General features: G+C 42.2%; 1 protein-coding gene across 4 annotated transcripts; it reads right to left on the minus strand.

The window, feature by feature from the left end:
• Nucleotides 1–4,299: 4,299 nt before the first annotated feature.
• SLC26A2 (solute carrier family 26 member 2) lies at nucleotides 4,300–26,664 on the minus strand. Of its 4 annotated transcripts, none has more exons than XM_047874063.1 (4): nucleotides 26,653–26,664; nucleotides 14,629–14,705; nucleotides 12,822–13,551; nucleotides 4,300–11,332 (listed from the first exon to the last, which is right to left on the minus strand). In XM_047874063.1, the coding sequence occupies exons 3-4, from the start codon at nucleotides 13,524–13,526 to the stop codon at nucleotides 9,812–9,814; spliced, it is 2,226 nt and encodes a 741-aa protein (XP_047730019.1). In that variant the 5' UTR covers nucleotides 13,527–13,551; nucleotides 14,629–14,705; nucleotides 26,653–26,664; the 3' UTR covers nucleotides 4,300–9,811. The 4 variants fall into 4 exon arrangements, with proteins under 4 accessions (XP_047730019.1, XP_047730012.1, XP_047730004.1 ...); XM_047874056.1 differs by lacking the exon at nucleotides 26,653–26,664 and adding an exon at nucleotides 24,916–25,021 and having other exon boundaries at nucleotides 14,629–14,806; XM_047874048.1 differs by lacking the exon at nucleotides 26,653–26,664 and adding an exon at nucleotides 24,061–24,304 and having other exon boundaries at nucleotides 14,629–14,806.
• Between the last annotated feature and the right edge of the window lie 1,210 nt (nucleotides 26,665–27,874).

The raw sequence follows: 27,874 nt of genomic DNA on the forward strand, positions 1-27,874 counted from the left end.
TATAAATTGATATACACGTGTAATGTGTCAATGCCACCTTTAAAAAAAGCTGTTTGAAGCATTGATTCTACCAGAAAATGACTTGAAGATAGGGTGGGGCTGTCGTCTATTTAAAAGAATTTGCAAAGGTTTTCCATGAGTATCTTTGCCTCAAATATATTATTCCAGGTTATCATCTGTTCTTTGATAATGAAGAATTTCAACTGTTTCCTTCCATACAAAGGTATTGCAGAATTTACACACACAAGACTTTGGTATGAAAGGCTTTATTTAAGTGCCTTGCATATAGTAGTATTGAGTAAATATGTGCTTAAACTTGTTTTAAAAAATAAGAGAGAGAGAGGGCACCTGGGTGGCTCAACTGGTTAAGTGTCTGACTTCAGATCAGTCATGATCTCATGGTTTGTGGGTTCAAACACCACATCGGGCTTTCTGCTGTCAGTGTAGAGCCTGCTTTGGATCCTCTGTCTCCCTCTCTCTCTGCCTCTCCCCCACTCTCTCTCTCTCTCAAAAATAAACATTTTTTTTAAATCTCACATTCTTGACTCTAATGTATCATATGAATTAGATCCTATTAGATAGAAATCATATCTAAAGCAGAACTTTTGCGGTCTGGTTTACACTGGATAAACCTTTGATCCTGTTGGACATTAGGGTTTTTGTTTGATGCTTTGCTTTTTAAACTAAAAGAATCTAATATTATCCCTTTTGAGTCTGCTGTCTTTATCAGGCCATGATTTCTCCCTGACCCTCCTGTCCCTCGTCCCCAACTTGAGGATTTATTTTACCCCAGTTGACCAATCCACTCTGTAGGCCAATATTCTGGAACTAGGCACCTACCTCAGCTGAGCTGTTAAGAGGATAAAGTATACCTGGCCCAGACTATGTATTTTATAAATGCTATCTATGGTCATTAGTTTCCATCCCTATTCGGAACTTTACAGGTACTTTTTAGAGGCAGGGACCTCCCTTGCCAGACCTTTTTTTCACTAACAGATCTTGGGGTTTAGTGTTCTGGAACCACCCAGCCTAATCATTAGATAAAATTCAAGTTTTCTTTGTCCTGTTCTTAAGATGGGTTCTTTCATTAAAAAGGAAAGAAGCTAAGAATTATTGCCTATTATATACCAAGAACCGTTTTACTCCTTATCATTTAATCTTTCCAGAAAATTGCAATGCAAAAGGACAAATAGGCTCAGATAATGTATTCCAAAGTTGCATACCTCTTAATTGTTCCTACTACCAGAGGCCATAGTTCTTTGAAGTGGAATGTTGTAGCATATTCTAGCCACCAGAGGGCAGAGGAAGACTACATAATGGAAAAATTTGGCCAATCGAAGAATCCTTAGAAGCGGCCATGTGTAATTTCTCTGACATGGCAGAGATTGAAAAGGACGACAAGGAGAGAAAAGACACAGGATGTGAGACTTGTTCGGGCAACTAAGAAATAACTGTGACTTGGACCACCTTGTGATCCACCCCATTGCACATCTACCCCTTCACCAGGGACTTTTTCCAACCATTGATAACCACAGGCCGTGTAATTGACCCTGGACAGATAGACATGCTCTGCAAATGAGGCAATGTTAGAGAATTGACTATCCACCAAACATATCCATGCTTGTAATAGTCATACATTGGACCTTATACCCACTGCTGGCCATGAAGTCTTTAAGGATGAAATACATGGCCCTATCTTCAAGGAGTCCAGTTAGGAGAGGAGAGAGGAAAAAACAACAGAATGGTAAATGCCATTTTAGAGAATATACAGAGATGAAGCCCAAAGGGAGACCCTGCATGAGAGAAGAGGAATTCAATGGGAAATTTTGCCAAGAGCAAGGGACATTTAGTAAGAAGTATTTGGAAAGACTAGTAAAAAGCTAGGCATATGGGGCTGGGAGGCAACTCCTGGTGGAAGGAACAGCATAACAAGAGTGTATATAACAGTATTTTTAAACGGCCCATTTGGGATCACCTAAGGTCAGAGGTTATGTCAAGCAAAGGGATGTATGGCAGGACAAGAGGTTGAAGATGTAAGCAAGGGCAAAGTTTTTTTTTTTTAATGTTTATTTTTTAGAGAGAGAGACAGAGCATGAGTGGGGAAGGGGTAGAGAGAGAGGGAGACACAGAATCTGAATCAGGCTCTAGGCTCTGAGCTGTCAGCACAGAGCACGACGTGGAGCTTGAACCCACGAGCCATGAGATCATGACCTGAGCGATAGATGCTTAACGGACTAACCACCCAGGTGCCCCAAGGGCAAAGTTTTTAAGGCCTTGTTGGCTATAGCATTAGTTCTAAACTTATTCTGAAAACACTAGAGAACCACTTAGAAATAGCAAAGGTCCTTTCTTTCTTTCTTTTTTTTTTTTTTTTTAAATTTTTTTTCCACGTTTTTATTTATTTTTGGGACAGAGAGAGACAGAGCATGAGCGGGGGAGGGGCAGAGAGAGAGGGAGACACAGAATCGGAAACAGGCTCCAGGCTCCGAGCCATCAGCCCAGAGCCTGACGCGGGGCTCGAACTCACGGACCGCAAGATCGTGACCTGGCTGAAGTCGGATGCCCAACCGACTGCGCCACCCAGGTGCCCCTCTTTTTTTTTTTTTTTAATTTTTTTTTTCAACGTTTATTTATTTTTGGGACAGAGAGAGACAGAGCATGAACGGGGGAGGGGCAGAGAGAGAGGGAGACACAGAATCGGAAACAGGCTCCAGGCTCTGAGCCATCAGCCCAGAGCCTGACGCGGGGCTCGAACTCCCGGACCGCGAGATCGTGACCTGGCTGAAGTCGGATGCCCAACCGACTGCGCCACCCAGGTGCCCCTCTTTTTTTTTTTTTTTAATTTTTTTTTTCAACGTTTATTTATTTTTGGGACAGAGAGAGACAGAGCATGAACGGGGGAGGGGCAGAGAGAGAGGGAGACACAGAATCGGAAACAGGCTCCAGGCTCTGAGCCATCAGCCCAGAGCCTGACGCGGGGCTCGAACTCCCGGACCGCGAGATCGTGACCTGGCTGAAGTCGGACGCTTAACCGACTGCGCCACCCAGGCGCCCCTCTTTCTTTTTTTTTTTAAGAAAATAATTGATAACTAGTGTGGAGGCTGAGTGGTGGAGAAACAGATTAGCTAGTCAGGCTGTGGCATAGTCCTGAAGATAAATGAACATTCAGGGCAAGAAAGAGATGTTGAAAGAGATGGATTTGGTGATTGAATTGAAGAGGAATATTCTAGGATTTCCCAGGTTTCTGGCTTGAGTTGCTGGGTCATGCCATGATCAAGCTAGGTCAACGGGAAAAGAGGAGTTTGAGGATGTGTTGCATGTGATGTGCCTCTGGGCACCCAGGCACAGTTGCCCAATAACAGCTCTGGAGATTTATATATAGACAGGCTGATTGGTGTTCTATCTAGAAAGGCTGGAAATCATGTTTGGCTGCCACGAGCATGCAGATAATAAAGCAACGGAAGCCATAGACGTGGATGTAGTCATCTGGAGAGAGTTTATAATGTAAAATGGTCATGACGTGGGGTCTGTGAACCAACCTTTTTAATAATGTGGATATTTTTACATGCACATGTGGTATTTCTCCAAGAGTCATACTTTCATGGGTCTCAATCAGATCTGAAAATTAAAAACGAGCAATGATACTAAATGAGGAGAGAAGAGACCAAGAACATGAGCACTGAAAGGACAGATGGTGAAGCAGAGCCCTCCAAGGCACCTGCAGAGATGCTACAGAGTGTGTGAGGCACTTCACAAGGCTCTGCATGCCAGGTGCTGCGTGCAGACAGGGTGAGTACACAGGACAGCAAGATTGGAAGGGCCCTCAGACGACCATTCAGTCCAACTCCTTCATTCTGTGTATAAGGTGTTAGCCTTCACTTACTGACGGGGAAAATGTGGTGCAAAATTCACTTACTGAAATTCAGAGTTAGGACTAGTGAGACATTAGCCAGTTTGGGATTTTTGGATTCCAACATGGTACAGAGTAGTAGTTGTCAGGCAACATGAGAACTGGAAGAAGGTTCCTCAAGCAATCCAGTGCTCCTCCCCTCTTCACTGATGAAAGAATTGAGTCCCCAAGGGGTTAATGTACTCACTCAGGATCACAAAGAAAAGACAAAAGAACTGGGTTTCTTTATGCATTATGGCTTTCTGTAAGGACAGATCCTCTTGTCATAGTTGGGAAAAATTAATGACCGGATCCCTCTCCAAATGTAAAGAGATGGTATTTTAAATATCACTGGTGACCTAAATGTATTTCTTAGTGAAGCACTTAAATAATTTAGACACAGAGTAATATTTTATTAGCATTAACAATTTATTAGCAGAATGAAATGACACCTCTAGATCTCAACACGTACAGGATCTTACATAATAAACAACATGAACATATCCTTCCAGAAGAAAAACATCTGCTATTAACCAACTACCCACCCCCCCCTCCTGCAATAGACTGCAATCCATCAACTCATTCTCATCCCATAGAGGGTTAAGCATGATTTATATAGAATGGCATCAAGGCACTTGCTTTAATTAAAAAAAGATATATGTGGTATAAAACATGTTCCCAAAAGTCATTAGCCTTGAACAATTGGGGAAAAAAAGGGCAGAATACTTTTTTAGGGGATAGACAAAACTGAGAATTTACGTTCATTCACCTGTCACCCTGATATTGTCTTGATTTGTATATAACATTGCAAAGGAGACAAAAAAAGGTAGCGTTGTATATAGATTGATTTGTTCCCACTAATTTTTGAGAAATCATGGTAGCATCAGAATTCAAATACTAATTCCCCAACTGATTTGAATGGAAAAGTCAAGAACTTTTTGATTCCCAGCATCTTATTATTTTAGGGGTGAGGGACGGGGGGATGGGAGATGGGAAAAAGGGGGTGTGAACTTCCCTAAAATAAGTTAATGTAAACAAATTTTTTTCTAAGTTTATTTGAGAGACAGAAAGATTGTGAGTGGGGGGAGGGGTAGAGAGAGAGGAAGAGAGAGAGAGAATCCCAAGCAGGCTCTGTGCTGTCAGTGCAGAGCCCAATGCAGGGCTCGATCCCACAAACCATGAGATCATGACCTGAGCCGAAATCAAAAGTCAGAGCTTAACTGACTGAGCCACCCACGTGCCCCATAAAATAAGTCCATTAAAGCTGCAGTTAAAAATCCTTTCTGGCTAAGTCTGCTTGTCTATTTGCCAACTAAAAAACCTTCAGTTAGAAATTTTGCCGTCGGTATTTTGTTTATATTGGATTAGATTATACTAATTACATTGTAAGTATTTGGCCTTTTTAAGAGCTATAATTCAAGTCCAAAAAAGGTACAATGCTCCAGTGCAGACTTGTAAACATCGTATCTCCAATGAACGCATTTGGTGTCCTTCATTATTCTAGTTTTCGTAATTCAGTATCTCCTTATCTTATGTCATTACGAGAAAAATAAAATTCATATCAAAAAAATTCACTATTTAGTATATTGCTTATTTAACTTTCCCAACTGTATTTAATATGTTCACTTAAAAATTTTAGGTGCAAAACACTTTTCAAAAATAGTCCTTGTCAGGATAAAAATTACCTTACAAAAATAAATCTTCTCCTACTCCCACATCTAAATTCTCCATCCCTAAAGTTACTAATGTTTGTTTTTTAAAAACTAAAATGTACCTTTAACTTACAATATTTCAATAGTGTTTTACTTTAATCATAGGCTGTGATAACAAACCAGTAGGCTTATTATTTGGGCCTGTTCCATTATAATTTTCATTCTTGTTATTAGCACCTGATGATTCCAATCATGATTATCTAATAAAATCTTAGTACAAAAGGAAAAAAAAGCCAAATTAGTTCAAAGGCTAAAAGCTTTCTAGATCTGATTTCCTCTTCTTTGCAGTTTTTTAAACCCAGCTTCAAATTAAGGCATCACTAAAATAGAGAAAGAAAACAGATGCAAAAAATGAAAAACATCAAAGAACAGAAAAACTAAACGAAGTCTAAATCCTATTCATGGGATTTTTGCCATGTCACTGGAATCATTCCCTGAATAGACCAGGAGTGTTAATGCCTCCTTGTTTGCCTCAGTTGCCGGTCTTCTGCTCAGACCTCAGTCCAGGCTCAGCTTAGCCCCTCCATAAACCCCTCCAAGTGTCCTGGGTGTTATCCTAGGAGGGTTACCATTATAGCCCATCTACGAGATTTAGTACCATAGTTCTAGTACTTGGTGCAGGACCCTAGACTCCAGCACGGATCCTCAGTAAGTACTGAGATATTATCTACATTGCTGAAAAAGCAAAACAAAACCCTATAGCTCATCTGTAGCAATACACAAAGGAAAACAATCCTTAAGAACAATAACAAGCATCACAAAGCTCAAATTTATCACTGTAACTTCTAGACTAATTTAAGTTCCCAAGAAATTCATGGTGTTTTTCTCAGTTTCATATTAAGATCAGGGCTAAAAGCCAGACAATGCATTCTTCAGTGACCCACTGCTAAGAAAAATCCCCTTACAGAGAATTATTGTTCTGGTTAAAACATTTTCATTAGCATTAGACTAGTCTAATAAACTCATCTAACTTCTTGATACATGTTTAAAGATTACCATGTACCATACTGTAAATTTACCAACAAATTTTGGCTTCAATGACTACTACTGTTTGAAAGCTAAGTCAGACTATCAAAATTTGTTTTCCTTTGGTCCTATTAAACAAAACTTGTGAACTAGACATCTGTCACTTCTACCACCATCAGAGGCTATAGCCACTCAGTCTAGGGCTCCGGAGCAGGTCCACTGGGCCTTTGCCCCAGCCCCGGGGTACCACATGCTCCTCAGCTCTTTCTGCTTTGGTGAATCTACCCTCCCTTTCTCGTAACAGAACCCAGTTCTGACCTTGCTGTCAAAACTAAGGTGTGGCTCCTAATCCTGATCTCCCAAAGTCAGGACCAACCAGGGATTGGACTCCATTCAACTGAGTCCCTCTCCTTTCTCCCCCATTTGGTCAGAGATAGTCTTTTTTCGATGGTGTATTCCCTTCACTCCTCTTGACAGTTACCCTCACTCTTTCTGTTTTTGGCATACTCTCCCCTTCCAGTTTTTACCATCAAGAATGTACACATTACGTTTCAATTAAATGACCATTTTAAGATATTTAGAATTTTATACATTTGTCAATAAGCAATGAGAAAACACTTCATTTAGACTCTAAAGTTTAAGGTATGCAAGATATTTTTGTATCAATAAAGTATGTAAAGTATCAGTTATTGAACTCAAGGTCTAAGCCCTTGAGCAAGAAAGAAAATGAAAACAATAGTTTTGTTGGTGAACTAGATTTTGGTTTCGGATTTGATTTTTTTAAACACTAGCCATCAACAATGTGTAAGTATAGGTGGACCTCAACCAAAGCAGAGGATGGAGCTATAAATTCTAGTGAAATCTGAAGTGTTTTTGTAAGTAGCTACCAAAAGCAGAATCTCTTTGTTTGTTTGTTTGTTTGGGTAGGAGAGGAACAAACCAGAACACAATTCGAGAATTTGCTAATTGCATACAGCTCCATTAATTGCTTATATCCACATGTGGACAGAAATGCCAGGTAAAAATCAGACCCTGTTACTCCTAAGGGATTCTCCAAATTCTGTGGACACTTCTCTTTGCTGTGCTAGTGTCTGCTAAATTACAGACAGGGTCGTCTTGAACATGTACTTATTTACTCTCTCACATGACAGTAGACATCTATAATGGTCGGGATTCAAACCTGCCTTGCGGGAGGGAGAACAGGGATTAAAAACAAATAACCAACGAAGACACTGGAATTTTACTATTTCTATCCCTAAAACTGGGTAGAAAGGGCAAATATTGGCTGAAAGCAAACCAAAAAACCCCGCGAATACAAACGGTAGTTAACATTTCTGAAATTCTAGACTGAAGTTCTAAAAGGATGTCAAAATTTAGTACTATTATATTTAATCATGAAATCAATCACCTCAAAGACAGAAATCCAACTTTTTTACTGAGAAACTGCTTTGTTTTAACAACTGAAAGGCATTTTCCATGTAAATAGATGGACAGAGCTCCACCAATAGAAAAGCAATACTTGAAATTTATGGAGCCCAAAAGAAAGCTAAATATGTTTTAAAGTGTCCCACTCTAATAGATGCCCTACCCATAGGGTTTGGGTCTCACATTTAAATTGTTTAGAATGTAGTGCAGGTTAAAAAATGATTTGTGGTTTTGCAATTATTTTTCTTGCTTTAAATACTGTAGCTAAATGTTTTAACATCCTCTACATTAGTCTCCTCGTCCTAACTTTGGAAAACCTGTATTTTTCCTTGTCTATCAAGGTCCACATACAGGACAATAAGCTTTCAATGCCAGACATTCTTGCTTTTCAAAAGGAACTATTCCTGGAGCCACAACCTGTGGCCAGCTGTCATAAATAATATACCCACAGAATTTGGGATGTTTCTAAATCCTCTTGCATAACAGCTTTAGGTGGCCCAAAGAGTTAAAAGCTGTCACTGTCATCCATATTTACTGGACATCAATAGGGTGCCTGACAGTAAGCATTAGCTTTGTTTTCACTAAAACATCCACCAATTAATTATTGATGTTCTTCTGGAAGCACGCTATCACTTCCATGCATTCTTTTCCATTGGTTACAATAAAATATTCTTGCAGAGTAAAGATGAACAGTACCTCCTACTTGAGAAAGACTGTCAATCCGCAGTGGACCGTCACTAAAATGCCAAGGGAAGGGGAAAAAAATTCACTGCTAAGTATACAAATTCTTAAGGGAAACTGTCAATCATTCCTTTTTGCAATCCATCCAACAGTTTGCTTCGAGCTCATTAAAAATGCCGTCTAGACTTGTGGAGTTGGCATTCTGCCTTCCACCTGGCAAGCTAGTTGCTGGTAATCCACAACAGTGTAAGACAGATTCCATGGGAAACAATGGATGAATGAAAGCTACACCAGAGCTTAATGGTAGAGAAATACTCAGAAACAGGGATTGATTGAGGTCACAGAAAAGACAGGGCAGATTCCCATTATTTTGGCTGATTATGAGCAAGAGCCCTTTGCTTATCTACTTACCCTAAACAAAAAGGCATGAATAAAAACATCAAGTGTATTGCAGAGAATGCTGTAAGTAATATGAGGCTGGCTGGTAGGATTTCACAAGCCTGCCCAGCCATCCAGCTCCTAATAAGATAGTGCCCGTGGTTCCTTGCCTTAAGGCAAGGAATGGTGCTCTCGTATTAAAAGCCAGAGATCTTACTGCTGTCTAGGGAGTAAAGACTGGGAATGGAGAAACACAAGTAAGAACGAACCTGGTGCTCCAGAAGTCTCCCGACCTGCTGGTGTAAGAGCAGGCACAGCACTGTTTCCCTGCCTCCTTTCTACTCCCTCTCCAAAGAGCCATTATCAAGCAGGCTCCAGCACCTCTCAGAATGTCAACGACTGCTTTACTTCCTGGAGAAGGAAGAATCCAAATGCGAATCTTCTAAAACACACGATGGTAATTAAGTTTGGGGGTCACTTTACAGTTCAATTCAATAGACATTTAACTCCAAGAATACCTCATATCTGCAAGAAAGCTTGAAACCATGGTATTTTCTTCTTTTTGATTCTGGTTGACTATAAGCTCTAATCTGCTGCATATGTGTAGATATCTACAAAGGCCATCAGCTTCAAAGGAATAATACCTAATCATCAGGTTAAAATTTCAAGTGTGCAACATTTTCTGCTGTGGAACTGGAAAGTGTTACAGACTTCAAACTAACCTACTGGCTAGACATAAGTATTCTTTCCATCTACTTTCTCAATCACTGGAAGGACTTAGACCATTGGGAATACATAGTCCTTTCTGATTCTGATATTCTTCTGCAAAAGCCATTGCTTCATACACACTATAAAAGAGAAGGTTTTCTTCTTCCTTTTTGCAATACTCTCCGCAGGCCAGGGAATCCCTCACAGAGGGATTGCACTGAGCCAACAGAACCTGGATGCCAATGGCTTCATAATCTCTACGAACTTCTTTCAGGGTGTGGATCCCTGCTGTATCTAAAAACTGTATTGCACTGCAGTCAATTACTATGGTATGGAGATCCAAAGGATCATGGGAAAGTTGCAGTGAAACTTCATCCTGGATTCCACTGAAAATCACTGTCTCTTTTGTGATCTTTGTCTTGGCAGCCTTTTTCTGAGCTGCCTTTACTAAGACTGGGTTGAGAGTTTTTTTGTATAAAGCAGATTTAAAACATTCTTTGTTTACGTAGTAGAGAGGGGCTACAAAACGGAATATCTTGACGCCCGGCTTTGTCTGAAGATTCTTATAAGCAGACATGGATTCAAAGATTTCGGACTCTTCCACCCAGCCAAGCAATGAAATCTTTGGCTTCTGTGTGCGGAGAATGACACAAAACATAGAAAAACAAACCCCAATAAGCAGGCCTATTTCAGTACTTATCAGTGCAGAGGACAGCATAGTGACAAACCAGATAACTGTATCCATTCTGCTAACCTTCCACATTTTGGGTAGATCCTTAAATTTACGTAGGGCTCCCCGGAGATTTACAATAGTGATCACACCAAGGACACTTTTCTGAAGAGAATAGAATAAAGGAGCAATTACCAGGAGGACCAACAAAAGAACCAAAGCTGTCACCACAGCAGAAAGCTGAGTTTGGCAGCCTGTTGATTCTTTAACCAAAGTCTTCGCAAGAGCCGCGCTAGTAGTAAAGCAGTGGAAGAAGGAAGGGATGATATTGCAAAAGCCAATGGCATACATTTCCTGATTAGCTCTGACTGTGTAGCCATGTTTCTTGGCAAACATCTCAGAAAGTGATACAGTAATAGCAAAACCAATGATAGAAATAGCTATTGCGTCTACAGCCAAACTGGGAATTAAGTTCCAGTCCGGTGCTTTGGGTGGCATAAACCCCGTGGGAATATGTCCAGCAATACTGCTGTTGTATTTCTCGTGGAGTTTCCCAAAATGAGAAGCTAATGTGGCTGCCACGACGACAATGAGTTCAGTAGGAATTGGTGCCTTAAGCTTGGACTTGAAGTGCTCATTGAGTTCTTTGGTTGGCAAAAGAACCAAAAGGCACAAAAGGCTGGTGATGAGATCACAGATATTGGTCCTATGGATGTTTCTGAAGATATGTATCCAAGTAGTGATGAGTGAGCCCACACCATTACTCCGAGGAAGGCTGAGCCCAAGGAGGTACTTGGCCTGAGATGTAAGAATAGTGAAGGAGGCACCAGTGACAAATCCACTCAGCAAGGCATCTGAGAGGTAGACAGAAACAAAGCCCACTTGAAAGAAGCCCATCGCTACCTGGAAGGAAGGATATACAAGTGTTAAATATAAATGGAAAAGAGCTTCTAAATCCTCTAATATCCCGGCACTGCCTTGCATGGAGACATACATCAGAGCATCACAAAATGTCAGAGGTAGAAAAAAACACAATCATACATCAGCCCTCTCATTTTACAAAGAGAGGGTTCATTTTACTGACACTCAGAGGGTTAAGCAACTGGTCCAAAGTCCCACTGTTCCTCAGCCTGGATAAGACAAGAACTTAGGATTCCTACCTTCTTGTACAATGTTTCTGATATGTGAATAAAGTTCAGACCTCAAGAAAACAATTTCCAAGGATCCACAAAAAATTACAAAAACTCAAATTGGAAAAATTCTTCTAACGACAAGGGCATGTATTTCCATTAAATTATAAATCGTTACCATAAAAGTAAAGTTTTAATTAATAAAAAAATTTTGATTCACATCAAAATAGAATCACATTTAAATTATAGAACAGTCTTTAACCTCACGCTGAGAAACTATTCTCATTCAGTGTGTATGTGCTTATGCCAAACTGCTTCCCATATTAATTCTGCATCGTCAAAGATACAATATTTTTACTTCTTTATTTTTTTCCTCTTCCCAATAATTCCTCAGAATTTCCCTGAGCCCTTCCTCATTCTTGGTGAGACATAATAACAAAAAAGCAAAACTGGACCCTGAAGAGCACCACTCTGCACAGCAGCCCCTTCTCTTCCTCTTTCCCAGGCACCAAACTAAGTGAGCTACTCTTCCCTTTCCCATATTGGAACCAGATGCCTATAATGGAGAAAAGGTTTAATGCTGGCATCGACTCCCAGATGCTAAAAGACAGGGGTGTGATGATAATGGTAGGTTTGCGGATTCTATGGGACACCTAAGGAGAATTTAATTTGTAATCCTTTCTTCTGGCTAATCATATGAAATAGTGGTTCTCAACTTGTTCCCTAGCAGTCCACGGGAAGTGCTGTCTTTAGTGAGAGTCACTTACTAGAGCAACAATTCTAAAGTGGGGTTGGTGGCGGTGGGGGGGGGGGGCATCTATAGTTTGAAACCTCCTGCACTCCTCCCTCTGCCAACCCTCATCCTGTTACCCTCTTCCTGCTTGTTAGTGCTGACTCTGCCAGTAAGGAACCACACACAATCTCAAGAAAACCCAGTGTTTCTCAACATGTAAAATTAAGGAGTTGTACTAGGTGATGTGAGGTCCCTTTCTGGTCTACATTTTGCAACCAAATAATTACAATCTGGCTGACTGAAATTCACTGGTTCAGAGGCAGCCTAAGGTTGAGAAAAGAGAAGCAGCCTTATCTTCCATGTGGAGTCAAACTATGGTCTGAATTTTGGCTCTATCCCTCACATATCCTAAGCATTCAGTAAATGACAGCTTTAACTACTATGATCTCTGAGATCCCTTACAGATTTGCGATTTCATGTACGGTGATTTCTTTTGGTAGAAGCAACCACCCGTTCCATTGTTTCTTACCTGATAAACTCCAGCCATAAAGGTCACAGTGCTGCCAACTGCAATTGCATAGCAACTTCTGTCACATATCCAGTCTGATGTCTGGTTTAATAATGTGCTCCCATTTGAAACCATCCCTAAAGAAGGAGGAGTATGGGCAGTGTCATAGCCGGCTTTGTGTAGTTCTCGGTCAACTACCTCACCAATCATAAGGCACAATATTCCAAAAATGCCCACAGAGATGTGACGGGAGGTACCCAATAGGAAATAAATGATGCTGGCAAAAAAAGAGGTGTACAGACCATAGATAGGTTCTTGGCCAGCCAAGAGGGAATAAGCAATGGATTGGGGTACTAATAAGATGCCCACAATCAAGCCAGACATCACATCCCCTAAAATGTTTTTCTTCAGATCATACTTTGGGAGCCATCGCAAAACGGGAAGGAAACCAAAAATCACATTTTTGGCTTTGGTTGGACTGCACTGGCAAGTCCTCCGCAATTTTTTAATGACAAATTTCTTGAAGTTAGTATTTGATTTCTCTTGAGGCTCCATATGGATCCTACGATAAGGTGTGCATTGATCATTGGCTTCAAACTGCTTGAAGTCGGTACTTGATTCATTTGCAGACTCCGGAGGGATGTTACACAGAGGGCCGTGTTGGTCATTTCCTTCAGATGAGTCAGTGAGTGACAGATCATGTTGCTCTTTACTTTCCAAAGACATTTCTGGAGATAGATGCTTCAGCCTCCTACCCCAAAGAAAAAACCGGGATTAACTGGTTAAGTAATTCTCAGTGCTCACACATTTTAACAGTCCTACTTGTCATCCATGAGAGTGAAGACGAGTTCAGTTCGGGGGTAGGTGTCTTATATTCACTTTCTTTAGTTAGTTGAGCCTCATATGCCTTGATCAGGGTAAACAAAAACAAACACCAAATATAGACCAAAAATAGCCAAGTCAGAGCAAATAATTGATTGGGTATAGGACTTCCCCAAAGTAAAAACCATCAAGGATTCTTCCCCATCTCTGCCTGGCTTCCTCTGCAGTTTTTCCCTCCAGAAAAGGTATCAGGGTGGCCTGTCTCCTACTATCACTATCTTCTTTCCAGGTTTTTCACCCCCAGGTATACTGCAAAACAGGATCTAGTCTCAAAACTTTGCTGCTACCTGCAAGTCCCTGAAGCAAAGAAGATGGTCTTTTTTTTTTTTCTTTTTGAATACATCATAAACTGTTTACCAGATACGTCACAAATCAGTGTCTTTGTGTTAGCTGTTTGCTTAGCTTAGAATGGCCATCAACCTCTCTGCCCATCAAGATTCTAATCATTTTTATACCAGTTAAACAACACTACCCTTTCTACAAAGCACCGACCAATCCCCTAGCCCAACTGAATCACTATACTTCTATATCCCATAGTATTTTTCACTTTCATTATAGTACTGATAATACTCTTGTGTTAGTTAAGTAAGAGTCTCTCCAGCTCTTGGAGGAAAGGATATCTCGCTCATCATTGTAATCACCAACAGGTGTATAGTAATTCCGAGATAGCAGGCTTACAAAATGTTTGAATGGATCAAAGAACAAATGAATACACACTTTATGACTGTGGCCAAACAGAGACAAAATATACTAGACAGAAGACTCAGAAAGTTTCCTGTTTGGGAACTGACAGAAAAATACACCCTTGCAAAGTAATCCACATTAATTTTGTTTGGATGAAGGGGCTATAGCTGATCCTCCCAATGAACAAGAGTAAAATAATAGTTACTTGATGGTCTCAGGAAGTAGAAAAAGAAGAAAAGAACAGATTTCGATCACAACTTACCCTGAGCAAGTCAATCAGATTGGTGGATACACACAGCAGGTCTTCATTCCTCAATGCAACTGGTCTGTAACTCTCTTCTTACTTCCTACTTAGGTCAACCTAGTTGGAGTACATTTCTTAGGTCCTTTTATTTTGGAACAGCTCTTGGTGATTCCTGGGTCAAAGGGCTTTTCCAAACCTAAGATATGCAAAAGAGGCATAAGAAAAAAAACTAAGAAAATCCAAATCTTGCCCTACACGGCTGCTATCCGGGAAGGAAAAAGATAAAAATTAATACTAGAAAGTACAAGAGTGATGGAAACTATAAGAAATAATTGAATTGAAATACTAAAAGTGAAAAAACACAGTAATAGAGATGAAGAATGCCTCTGACAGGATCATCAACAGACTCGACAGAGCCAAAGAAAGAATCCATGAAATTGAGGATAGGTCAATAGAAATTACCCAAATTTAAAAAGAAAGAGAAAAACAGATTTTTTTTTTTAAATCAGTAACAACAATGTAAGAGAACATCCAAGAGCTATGGAAGATAGTAAACAATCTAACTCATGTGTACTTGGAATCCCAAAAGGAGAGGACAAAGAATGGACAGAAGAAATATTTGAAGACATAATGGCCAAGAATTTTCCCAAATTAAAGGCAGACACCAAAGTATAGATCCAAGAATCTCAGAGAATACCAAAAACGACAAATATAGAAAGAAAAACCAAACAAAATCCCACACCTACACATATCATATTCAAGCTGCTGAAAACAAAGATAACAGCCTAAAAACGGCCAAATTAAAAACATACATTACATACAGAGGAATAAAGACAAAAATTACAGTGGACTTATTAGAAACATCAGATGGTGACTGCGTAATACCTTTATCACAGTAAAATAGCTGTCAACCCAGAATTCTATACCTAGAGAAAATATCTTTTAGAAGATGAAGGAGAAACAAAGACTTTCTCAAACACTAAGAATATCCAGCAGACCAGCACTACCATGTATACATATACCAGACAGAAACTAGGGCTACACAAAACACAACAAAGAAATAAAGTCAAGGAATGGAACAAATGAAAATCAAGTCAAATCCATGTTTTAATTTAAAATATCTTAAACTGCTCTAAAAGGTAAACATCTAAGCAACGGTAGAAATGTATTTTGTTTATAGCATACGAAAATAAAATGTATAAAAATAGCACAAAAAAATGGGTAATTGGGAATTGTAAAGTCTTAAACTAGATGTGAAGTGATTCATTATTATTTGAAGGTAGGCTCTGATTAACGATGTATTTGTAAATCCAAGAGGAACCACTAAATTTTTTGAAAGGCATAAACGGTAAGTTAATTGTGGAGATAAAATGAGATCGTAAAAAATTCTCAATCCAAAAGAAAACAAAAAAAAGAGGGGGGAAAAAGAGACCAAAAGTAGATGGAACACACTGAAAATAGCTGGCAGGATGGTAGAGTTTAAAACAAACATAAAAATAATCACATCAAATGTGAATGTTCTAAACATGCCAATGAAAAGGTAGCAAGTGTCAGATTAGATTAAAAATTAAGACCCAACTATATGCTATCTATAAGAAACCCACTGTAAATATAGATAGATTATAAAAGTGAAAGGACTTGTCCAATGCAGTAATTTATTTAGCTTGCAAGTGACTGAGTCAGCTAATAAAATCCAGATTTTAGGACTCTAAGTATAGCTCTTTTTGAGCAAGGCACTATTCCTATCACCTATCTAATTAGCTTTCTCTAACCTCAGATAATTCCAAATACTTTAGAATTCAGCTGCTCTACACATCCCAGTTTCACCTACCTGCTACCCCAAATGACCTGGACTGATACCTACAAATGTGTACCCAACTCTCCTTTTACTATACTCTTGGCCGTGGCCCTTTTCCACCTCTAACTCTCAAAAACTTAGGTATTCATTCACAAACAGTCCTAGAAGTAGAACTGATATAGCCATCAGTCTGAATCCAAAAGCCACGTATAGTCTCCTTTATCTATTCTACTCACCTCCTAAAACTCTCAACACTATTTTTTTTTCCTTTTTCACACAGATTTTAAAACACAAAGCAACATAAAACTACATTACAAATTATTTTACACTAAATGGTAGGTGTGACCTTCACACACAGTAAGCTCCTTGAGAGCAAGCTCCAGTCTAATTCATCTTTGTATCCCCCAACATGTCCAGGTATATGCTTTCCAAAATAGGAGCTAAAATATTTGCTAAGCAAATAACTCAAGTACAGGAAAAGTAGAATGCAAAGCAATATTTATTTTCAAGTGGAAATATCTCCTTTGGAACATACTTTCCAAATACCCCTTTTTGCACAAAAATCCTCTCACTTCCTTAAGCCAGTTACGGCTTTCAATTATAGTATTCATCAACTGCTTCATGGAAATTAAGACATGACAGTGTTTATCCTTGGAATAGAGCCTACAGCCAGACTTCCATTTTAAGGAGGCTGGAATACAAACTATACTTTCCATGAAGTTCAATAAAACACAAGTCTACCGTATCATCTGGGCCAGTTTCTCCCTTTATTAACATTGATAATCGAGAGTGAGAAAAGGAAAGGTTCAAGAGGAAAATACTTGAACCTTCCACATTACCTTGCAGGAATCACAGGGGAAGAAAAAAACAAAACGTCTGAACAGTGCATTTACCTACGCATACATTAAAGTACAATGGTAGTCTGAGTAACACAAAAAGGAACGACATTTCTTCACTTTATTCTTTAGCTGCACACATGCAGCTGTGACACCTAGAAAGCGGTGTGATCCAGGTGGCAGACAGGCAGCATTGACACAATTCCCGTGTGAATTACTGACAGGCTAGAGCACTGGACTAGAAGAGAGGTTACATCCTTTCTGTATGAGCCTGATAGCAGTCAGCCAACTTCTTTTTGAAGATTTGGATAGAAGCAAACCAATGTCTGCTGTTGGTAATTACAGCACATACTTTTAACTAACAATGCATGTATAACAGTTCTGTAATTTGTGAAACTGAAGTGCCTTTTCAGAGGACAATCTTTTTCTTTTTAATTTTTATTGTTTTTAATGCTTATTTTTGAGAGAGAGAGAGAGAGAGAGAGAGAGAGAGAGAGAGAGAAGCAGAGAGAGAAGGAGACACAGAATCCGAAGCAGGCTCCAGGCTCCAAGCTGTCAGCACAGAGCCCAACACAGGGCTCGAACCCACAAACCGTGAAATCATGACCTGAGCCGAAGTCGGACACTTCACCGACTGAGCCACCCAGGCGCCCCTTCTAAGCATCATAAGCTAACCACTGTGCTAGACACACTGCCTCAGAATCTAGACCCGAAACCAAGGGGTCAATCTTTCTTTCCTCTAACCTACTAATCGTATATATCATCCGTCAGTAAGTCCTGTCTGTGCTACCTCAAATATGATATCCACCTGCTCCCTACTGTCCAAAGTACCTGAACCTAATCACTTTTCACTCCCCTCTACCATCACATCTTATCTGGGCTACTCTAGTGGCCTACAATACCTGAACCCTGCCTACCTCTCTACCCTCATTTCCTACTGGCCTTCTTGCCGTTCTGGAACACGCCAAGTTGATTCCCTTTCTAAGGTCTTTGCACTTGCTCAAGTTCTCTTTGCCTGTAATAATCACTCCCAGACCTTTGCAGGCTTTTTCTCATCCTTCAGGGCTCAGCCGGTGTATCATCCCCTTAGAGAGATATTCCTTGGCCATTCCAAATAAAATACTCCTCCACTCCATCATTCTCTAAATCCTTACCTGGCTTTATTTCTTCATAGCACTTTCACAGGGACTTTTGAAATTATATAAAGTATTTATACATAAAAAATACTATTATTTATAGTCTTTCTCGTATCCACAGTACCAAGAACAATACTTAGCACATAATAGATCAGTAAGTTCTTGCTAAAATGAATAAGAAACCCAGTTTCTACCAACAATCAAAGGACTAAGACAATTATAAACAGATAAGCTATAACACTCTACGTGCCATTAACAGAGGTTTGGCGTATTCTGAGAGTGGAGGATGAGCTGTGGGCCAATGTGAACAAGTTGTAAACAAGAAAGGAAAGGAAACTCAGGCAAGTAAAAGGTCACAGTTTAATCCAAGACCCAGGAAAAAGTCACCTAGAATGCCAATTCCTAGGGTGAAGCTGCAGGAGGTTAAGACTAGAGTGAAAGACTGGTTTCGTATTTGATCCCAAGAAGCCTAGATTTCATCCTGTAAGCTACGGCTGACAAAGGCATAAACTCCAAGGCAGGGCAGGGATGGGAGAGGCTTGACATTTCAGTGGTAGGACAAGACCGGAGACACTAAAGGAGATGGACAAATCCAAGACGGATCGTGAGGTGCGACACGCACAAGGAAGAATGATGTATAGGAACACGGAGGAGGAAACGAAAAGATAGGAGACAACAAAAGTTTGACTTTAGGTTTCACAGGTTTGGAATTTCTATCAGATGTCCACATGAGGACGTCCAGTGAGCAACTGGAAATGGGGGTATCAGGCCCAAGAGAGAAGCCAAAACTGGAAAAGTAAATGGGGAGAGGAGGAACATATTGCACATAAAGGAACATATTAGCACATAAATGGTACCTCATTTTTTTCTCTGAACTCCCATTGTTTAGATGTTCAATAAACATTTGTTGGGGAGATGCTTTATCTTCCCAACTAGATTAAGAATTGTTCAAGGAGATGTTTTCTACTTTTCGTGTATTCTCACAATACCTAGCATAAAATCTGGCACACAGAAGGCACTTAATAAGTTGTTAATGGGTGGATTGGTTTTTATTATTATCATTTTAATGTTTATTTATTTTTGAGAGAGCAAGCAAGAGCATGTGCACAAGTGGGGGAGGGGCAGAGAGAGAGGGAGACACAGAATCGGAAACAGGCTCCAGGCTCTGAGCTGTCAGCACAGAGCCCGACGCGGGGCTCGAACTCACGGACCGCGAGATCGTGACCTGAGCCGAAGTCAGCTGCTCAACCAACTGAGCCACCCAGGTGCCCCCATTCATTTATTTTAAAAAAGAGAGCACAAGTGGGGGAGGGGCAGAGAGAGAGGGAGAGAGAATCCCAAGCAGGCTCCGCACTGTCGGTGCGCAGTTGAATGCGGGGCTCGAACTCACGAACCATGAAATCATGACCTGAGCTGAAGAACACCTACTGAGCCACCCAGGTGTCCCGAGTTTTTTTTTTTTAAGTTTATTTTAAGAGAGAGAGAAAGTGCACAGGCAGAGAGAGAGAGAGGGAGAGAGAGAGAATCCTGAGCAGGCTCCGCACCATCAGCGCAGAGCCTGGCAAGGGGCTCGAACTCACAAATCGGGAGATAATGACTTGAGCCGAAATCAAGAATTGGACACTCAACTGACTGAGCCTCCCAGGCGCTCCTTAAGTTTTAAAAATAAAAGTAGTGACAGTTGCACAACACAGTGAATCGTACCTAATGCACTGAACTGCAAATTGAAAACGGTTCAAGTGGTCTATTTTACATTTTTAATATATATTTGAACATAGAACCAGGAGGAGAGGAAGCAGAGTATTAAAAGGCTCTTATACACAAAATGGTATAATAACGGCGAAGGTAGGGTGTGATAAATTAAGGATGCATACTATAAACCCTAATACAACTCCATTAATCACAGAGCTACGGCTAATAAACCAACAGAGGAGATAAAACGGAATCACAGAAAATAATACTAAACAATCCAAAAGAAAACAGAGAAGGGAAAATAAATCGCGACTCCATAAAGTAACCGAGATCTAAAGTTTGTGGGGAACTTGAAGTCTTAACATTAACCTCATACGAATGTGAACAAGTCACCTACCAAAAGACTCTCTCTCTTCACTTACGTGGAAAAATCTCAGGTACAACTAGGCTGTAACAGGTGTGGACTGTGCGGTTGGGAATAATTTTCCTGTACTCACACTGCTGGCAAGTAGTGGAACTGTGACGGGAAGCAAAGCCTGTGTGATTCACACGCACTCTGTCTCTCGACTGCTTCTTTTGAAACTTCTCAAATCTTCAGAAAAGTTGAAAGAATGATACATGCAGCACTGGTATATTCACAGTTCACCTATTAAACAATTTCACAACTCACCAATTGTCAATGTTTTGCTACGTCTGCACTTTTGCACCTCTCCATCCACACCGGTTGGTTGGTTTGGAGTTTTGTCCCCAGACGTACTTCAGCCTTAAACACCTAACTGAACCCGTCGTTTTTTTTAACCACCATGCTGTGTTGCCTCTTTTTCAAAAGAAGCATTCATTAACAAGAGATCAAACCATTTGGATCACTCTTCGAAAATCTGCAATGGCACCCCACCTCCTCCTGCATACGGTCTACAAAGTTTAGCACAGGCTTCTCTCTCTGAACGAGCTGAACCTGCCTTACTTTTGCTTCCTTCCATGCTCTGGTGTTCTAGTCACCAATCTAGGAAAATATTAAGCATCCCTGGTTCCTCTGGGCCTTTGCTCATGTTGTTCACTCAGTCTGGAATGCCTTTCCTTTCTATCTCCATCTATCTTGGTCCTTTTCCTAATCCTTGAAGGCCCACCTCAAACGCCACTATGACGTATTGTTTCTGGTATAAAGCCCAATCAATGTAAGACGAAAAATTAAAATACCAAAGAGGAAAATAACTTCATGTAAAACCACGATCAAATAATAGTTCCTTGAAGAGTAAGTCACAGCTTTCAAAAAGATTTCATATACACCTCCCACTTGCCTCCTCAACAGATCTGAGAACAGATTATGAGTCCTCTCCTCCAATATGAGAAAAACCAAAGTTGTAGTCACTGCCTCAACTAGGAGGACCAAAGTCTCAACCCTCGTTTTCCAATTTCCAAGGTCCCCTCTCTTTCCAAAATACCACCTGACCCCCCAGATTTGTTTCCTTGCTAAGAAGTCTTCGGGGCTAGTTCAAATTGCCATTTTGTGGCCAAGTGCTCAACTCACAGTTCTGAGTCTTATTAATGTTAATCAGTGAAGGTGGCAAAACTCTTGCAAGCTGTTGGCACAACATTATTGAAGCGGGTTTGGTAGAGGATGAAGAATGAAATCAATTTTATCTTTCACATTACACACGTGCGCTGGTAACGTTTTCATTTTCTTTTTTCTGTCAGCGGCAACAATGTAAAATTTATCTCTGTAACTGTACTTTGGCCAGAATAATAATTCAGATCCCAGCGAAGAGTCAAACAGGCCAAGCAGGTTGTTCCTACCTCCGTCTCCTTTTGCTGGCCCTCTAACTAGAATGGTGCTCGGGGCTGTGTTCATAGCTTTCCCTCTTGCTTCTTTTAGGTTTCCGCTCGAATACTACCCTAGGCAGTTCCTTCCCAGACACAACACGTAAAACAGCATCACTGCCGCCACCACGCCTCCCTCCCTCATTCCTGCCCTGTACTCCTGTCCCCCTTACTTTGCTTTATTTTTCTCCATGGCCCTTCTTACCACCTCATACTTTATTTATTTATTTATTTATTTATTTATTTATTTAACTTTCGGTTAATTGTCTTTCTCATCAGTGCAGTAATTTGCTCTTTGGTTCACAGCTGTTATCTCCAGGGTCTTGAACCATGCTAGCACCTAATAAGTGCTTAACAAATATTTGTTGAGTGAATGGAGAAATGACAGTTGAACAGCCATGTAGTAAAGAAAAAGGAGTGACCTCTCTCTCTCTCTGCCTCCATGCGCCATAACTAAGTTTATGTCATGAAATTTCAGTGTGGCAAGCATCTGCGTGGGGGGGGGGGGGGGGGGTCTATGCTCACTAAAAGTGAAGTCAGGGGCACCTGGGTGGCGCAGTCGGTTAAGTGTCCGACTTCAGCCAGGTCACGATCTCGCGGTCCGTGAGTTCGAGCCCCGCGTCGGGCTCTGGGCTGATGGCTCAGAGCCTGGAGCCTGCTTCCGATTCTGTGTCTCCCTCTCTCTCTGCCCCTCCCCCATTCATGCTCTGTCTCTCTCTGTCCCAAAAATAAATAAACGTTGAAAAAAAAATTAAAAAAAAAAAAAAAGTGAAGTCAATGATCAAAATCCTCACCCCTCGTGAATCCAATGTGGACCTCTCCCCAGCCCTGAATGTGTTATCTCTAGATCTACCCCTGGGAGGCAGCATATTATAGTACAGTGATATTCAAGTGCGGTTTCTCAGGCAAATCCAGGGATGAGATCCAAGACTGAATCCCTGGAGACTCGGAGCCAGTGAGGTAAGGCCCCTACTAGGAGAATCACTGGATATGTCCTGGAGTTGAACAGATCTCTATTCAGATCCCAGCCACACTATTCAACAACTGTATGGCACGGGTGAAAAACTTCCTCCTTTTACTCAGCATCATTTTCTCACCTGTAAAATGGGGATAACATTATCTAACTTGCAGGGCTGTTGTAAAGCTAGCACAAGCACCCAGCACAGTGCCTGGCACATAGCATTTGTTCAATAAACGACAGTTACTAGTCCGTCCTTCGAGATTCTTGATGGGGAAAAAAAATGGGCTCCTGTCTTCCAGTAGGTTTGGCTTTCCTTTTCTCTCTTGATTTTCAAAAACAAAGAACTTCTGCTTAACCCAATACTGGATATCACACTGGTTCCAGATTTGACATAAAGAGCCCTAGAGAAAAGGAGGGGGGCGGAGAAAAAGGTACTAGAATGGGTGCCAGAAAGTTTAAGTCCTGAATGCTCCCAACTCATGTGGTCCCCAATCCGTGCAAAAAAAAAAAAAAAGGGGGGGGGAACTCAGTCTTATATTCTATGAGTTTGGGAGAGGTGGGTGCAAGTCCCAGCTCTGCAAATGACATGCTGTATAATTTCAGGAGAGGACCTGGCCCTCCCTCTCTGTGTCCTTTCAGTGTTCCCAACTATCCAGTGAAAGATTACAACTTAGTCTATGAGTCTCGAAGTACAGTCCCTGATTTGTACTTAACCAGATGTGTGGTTTTAAAAACCAAGAGAAAGAGGTCCTCTCGCGTGTCCAAGCCTGGTTCCCCATCTGTCCAAGGGTGGGACGGTGGGTGGTGGCGGCGGCTCCTATCTCCCAGGTCTTTCTCCCAGTTTTCCGAGTTTGAGACGCCTAGACGAGGGCTCCAACACCAGAGCAGCACCGCTATCTACGAGGTGCGGGGCATCCGCGTGATGTGGGGTGGAAGGTGGGTAGCCCTGAGGCCGAGGAGTGGGGTCGGAATCGCCGCAGCGAGAGACGGGGGCTTTCACCCTGCTCCGGGTCTGCGGACCGAGGGTACAACCCTGACGCACACCCACCTACAACGGCCTGGCCACGACGCCCACGTCGACCGTTGGTCCGGGCTTCCTGCCACCACGTCTCCGGCACAGGCCAGAACGACCCTAAGAGGGGCCCGCCGACCGCATGGAGGCCGGCACCGCTCGGTTCCCCCTTCTCGCGTCCCCTCCCCTCTTCTCACCTCTAGGTCCCTGGCCTCCCCGTGCGACGAGGCCCCGCGGCACGTCCTGCGCCGTGGCGAGGCTGAGGGGACACAGCAGCGCCGGCAGAGGTAGCCCGGTCCCGGCCCGGCCTCCCTTTAACCGGCCCGTCCCCTTCCCCGCCCATCGCCCGGCCCCCGAGGAAGGCGGGGCCCCACCGGGCGGGACCGCGGAGAGCGGCCTGGAAGCACCGGCGGAGAGGTGCGGAAGCCCCAGCCAGTACGACGGCCCGGACGGTGGCAGTCACGTGGCCCCGCGGGCGAGCGACGCGGCCGCCAGCCAATGACGCGGCCCGGACCGCGGGGGTGCCGCCCCCTGGCTGTTTTCCTCCTCACGATTGGCTGCCCGGCAGGGCCGCGAGTCCCTGGTTCTTCGGGAGGTTCCTTCTCCGCTGGGGGCTGTGAGGAATTATCAGCGGTTTTGCACCTGAACCCTGAAAGCGTAGCAAGGAAAAGGTGTCCGGAGAGACCCGGAAGCTTTCGGTCTAGAGCGGCTAAGTGTTCTGCCTTTTCGAGCTGGAAGGTCTTTATCACTGATCCCTTGGGACCCTGTCCCCTCCCACTCTCCCTTTGTAGATGTGGAATGAAGATCCTAAATGGGGAAAGGTCAGCTGGAAAGTTAGGGGCTTTACCATTAGTGTAACCTACTCTCCACTGAAGGCCCCAAGTAGCCAGAGACGCCTTTCAAGATGTGAATAAAAATGTAAAAATAAATATGAGACGTAATTCCAACTTCGCTTAAAATCCTCAGTGGCTTTTCTTGACGTTTATAGATAAAATTAAATTCCTCCCAATGCTTTCGAGGATCTGAATGTTCTGGACCGGCGCCTTTCTTACCTGGCATCCGTCCCTCTCTCTCCGCTCTCCACCCATCCTGGCCTCCTTTGCCAGCCAAGCTTGTTCTCTTTCGGGACCGACCACTGGTTTCTGCTGACTGGTTTCTTTCTTGTCTCAGGTCTCAGTTTAAATTCCCACCCTCTCTCCCCTACCCTTCCAGTCACATCTGAACGTGTCATCCTGATTTAATTATCTGCCCCGTAACTGGGCGCTATCTGACGTCACATATATGTTTATTCATTCTCTCTTGTTTATAGCCTGCGGGGGTTCGCTGGACAGGAGTGGAAGGTCAAGAGCACCTGTGAAAGAAGCAAAAACGGTTAACTTCCTTTCCTTCCCTTTCCAATGAACCTCTTCACACTAATTTTAAGGAACTCCCTTTCTTGCCTAGAGATGATCCTCAAGTTTCTGTCAACCATCAGATTCAGAGCTTCCAGAAGTCACAAGTCATATGGGGAATCAGAACACCTGGGTTTACTCCTGATGCTGTCCCTTGTGACTGGAGATAAGTCAATGGGCATCAAAGGTAGTTAATGCCTGCCCCCTTCCTGCCAGACGCACCTGATGTGTCCTTCCTTCCCAGTCGTGGAGAGGGTCAAGTAAGACAGTGGGTGTAAGGTACTTTGTCACTCCCTATAGGCTGCAGAACATACGATGGCAACAGATGCTGATTTCTGGATGTATATTTCTGGATGCACAAAACTCTTCACATTCATTACTTAATCCTTAGAGCAGCTTTCAAGGAGGTGCTATATTATGATTCTCCCTTTATAGGTAAGGAAACTAGACTCAGAGATGTTAGGTGACTAGCCCAAGGTCCCAGTTAATAAGTGACAGTAATATGATTTTGTCCCGGTTACACCTGACTGCAAAGCCCACTCTTAACCCCTACATCCACCGTATTGTCAAACGTAAGAGTACACCTTGCATCCTTGCATGTAACAGACACCAGTAAAACCTGGTTTAATATAACAACAGCTATCATTTTCTTTCTCTTATTCCATACATTTTAGTTTTTAAATAGTATACATTTTTTTTCTTTTTTTTTTAATGTTTATTTATTTTTGAGAGAGACAGAGCATGCAAGCCGGGGAGGGGCAGAGAGAGAGGGGACAGAGGATCTGAATCGGACTCTGGGCTGACAGCTGAGAGCCGGATGCAGGGCTCAAAGTCATGAACCGTGAGATCATGATCTGAGCTGAAGTCAGATGCTCAACCGACTGAGCCACCCAGGTGCCCCTAAAACAGTATATGTTTCTTTTTTAAGTTTATTTATTTGTTTTGGGGGGGAGGAGGGGCACAGAAGGAGAGAGAGAGAGAGAATCCAAGCAAGATCCGAGCTGTCAGTACAGAGCCCAGTGCAGGGCTTAATCTCATGTTACATGAGATCGTGACCTGAGCTGAAATCAAGAGTCAACACTCAACCAGCTAAACCACCCAGGCACCCCACATTCCATCCATTTTAATCTACATTACAGGTGAGGAAACTGAGGATCGCAGTATTAGGTTACTCAGCAAGGTCATGCAACTGACAAGTAGTGGATTTTGAGGTGGAACGGTGGGGGATTTCCGAACCGAGAGCTGCCTGATGCCAAAACCCAAGAACATATGGCTATGACCCAGTGCAAGGAGAAGATGCTAGAGAGGAAGCTTTGGGACAGTCATTGGTGCCTCTCTCCCTTCCAGTTCAGCATCTCACACTGCTATTTAATGTTGTGGCCCTCTCTGCCTCCCCACATACACATCCCCAGGGGCTCCATGGAACTAGACTTTGGTCTGCTACTCCTACCATAGTTCATCAGTGCTCTACTTCTCTGCAGCAGGAGTCTAAGAAGTGAAACAGATCACCAAATCCCTACTAATCTGCTTTTCCTCAGTAACAGCAGTTCAGCCGCCCAGGCAGCCAGAACCCAGGTCTCTTTACCCCTCCCATGTGAGTCTGGGCATTTCCCCTCCTGTTGGTCTCAGGGTTCACAGAGGTGCTAGCAGCTGGAAGGTCACGTGTAATAGCCATTATTCTATCCCAAACTGCTTTCCAAAGAGTAACTAAAGTGGGGGTTGTTGTGGGCCAGCAAATAAGTCATTTCCGGTCAGCGGCCACTTGAGGATTTGCCTCCTCAGTGCTTTCTGACCAGCCACACTTCCCAGGTGGGACAGGTCACTTGCTCTGAGGCCTTGCCCTAGTGGGCCCCAAACTGACTCCCATCATTGGAGAGGCTATTCCCGATTTGCTATTCTGATTTATTTTCACTGCGATGGGTGTTGTACCTTTTTTTTTTTTTTTTAATTTGATTGTCCTTGGAAACAGGTAACATGTACACATAAATAAATTCAAAAAATCAAAGAGTTTTCAATGAAAAGTAATTCTCCCACACTAGCCATTCTTTACCCCGCTGTTCCTTCTGGGGGCAGACACGGCACCAGTTTCCTGTGTTACCTTCTGTTTATTCTATAGCAGCAGTTTCCAATTCTGGCTGCACATCAGAATCTCCTGGAGAACTTTTAAAAGATAACAAGTAGTATTCCACACTACTTGGCAGTGAGAAAGAATGAAATCATGCCATTTGCAGCAATGTGGATGGAACTGGAAGGTATTATGCTAAGTGAAATAAGTCAATCAGAGAAAGACAGATATCATATATTTTCACTCATTTGTGGATCTTAAGAAACTTAACAGAAGACCATGGGGGAAGGGAAGGGGAAAATAATTACAGAGAGGAAGGGAGGGAAACCATAAGAGACTCTTAAACACAGAGAACAAACTGAGGGTGGATGGGGGTGGGGAGAAGGGAAAATGGGTGATGGGCATTGAGGAGGGCACTTGTTGGGATGAGCACTGGCTGTTCTACGTAAGGGATGAACCATGGGAATCTATCCCAAAAACCAAGAGCACACTTTATACACTGTATGTTAGCCAATTGGACAATAAATTATATTAAAAAAATAAAAATAAAAAAAT

Source organism: Prionailurus viverrinus, chromosome A1 (assembly GCF_022837055.1).
Source record: "Prionailurus viverrinus isolate Anna chromosome A1, UM_Priviv_1.0, whole genome shotgun sequence".
NCBI classification, from domain to species: Eukaryota; Metazoa; Chordata; class Mammalia; order Carnivora; family Felidae; genus Prionailurus; species Prionailurus viverrinus.

Coding starts and splice junctions, on each gene's coding strand:
- SLC26A2 (XM_047874063.1), bottom strand. CDS start 13,526: ATGTCTTTGGAAAGTAAAGAGCAACATGATCTGTCACTCACTGACTCA. Junction 11,333..12,821: donor TTATGGCTGGAGTTTATCAG/GTAAGAAACAAT, acceptor CCTTCCTTCCAG/GTAGCGATGGGCTTCTTTCA.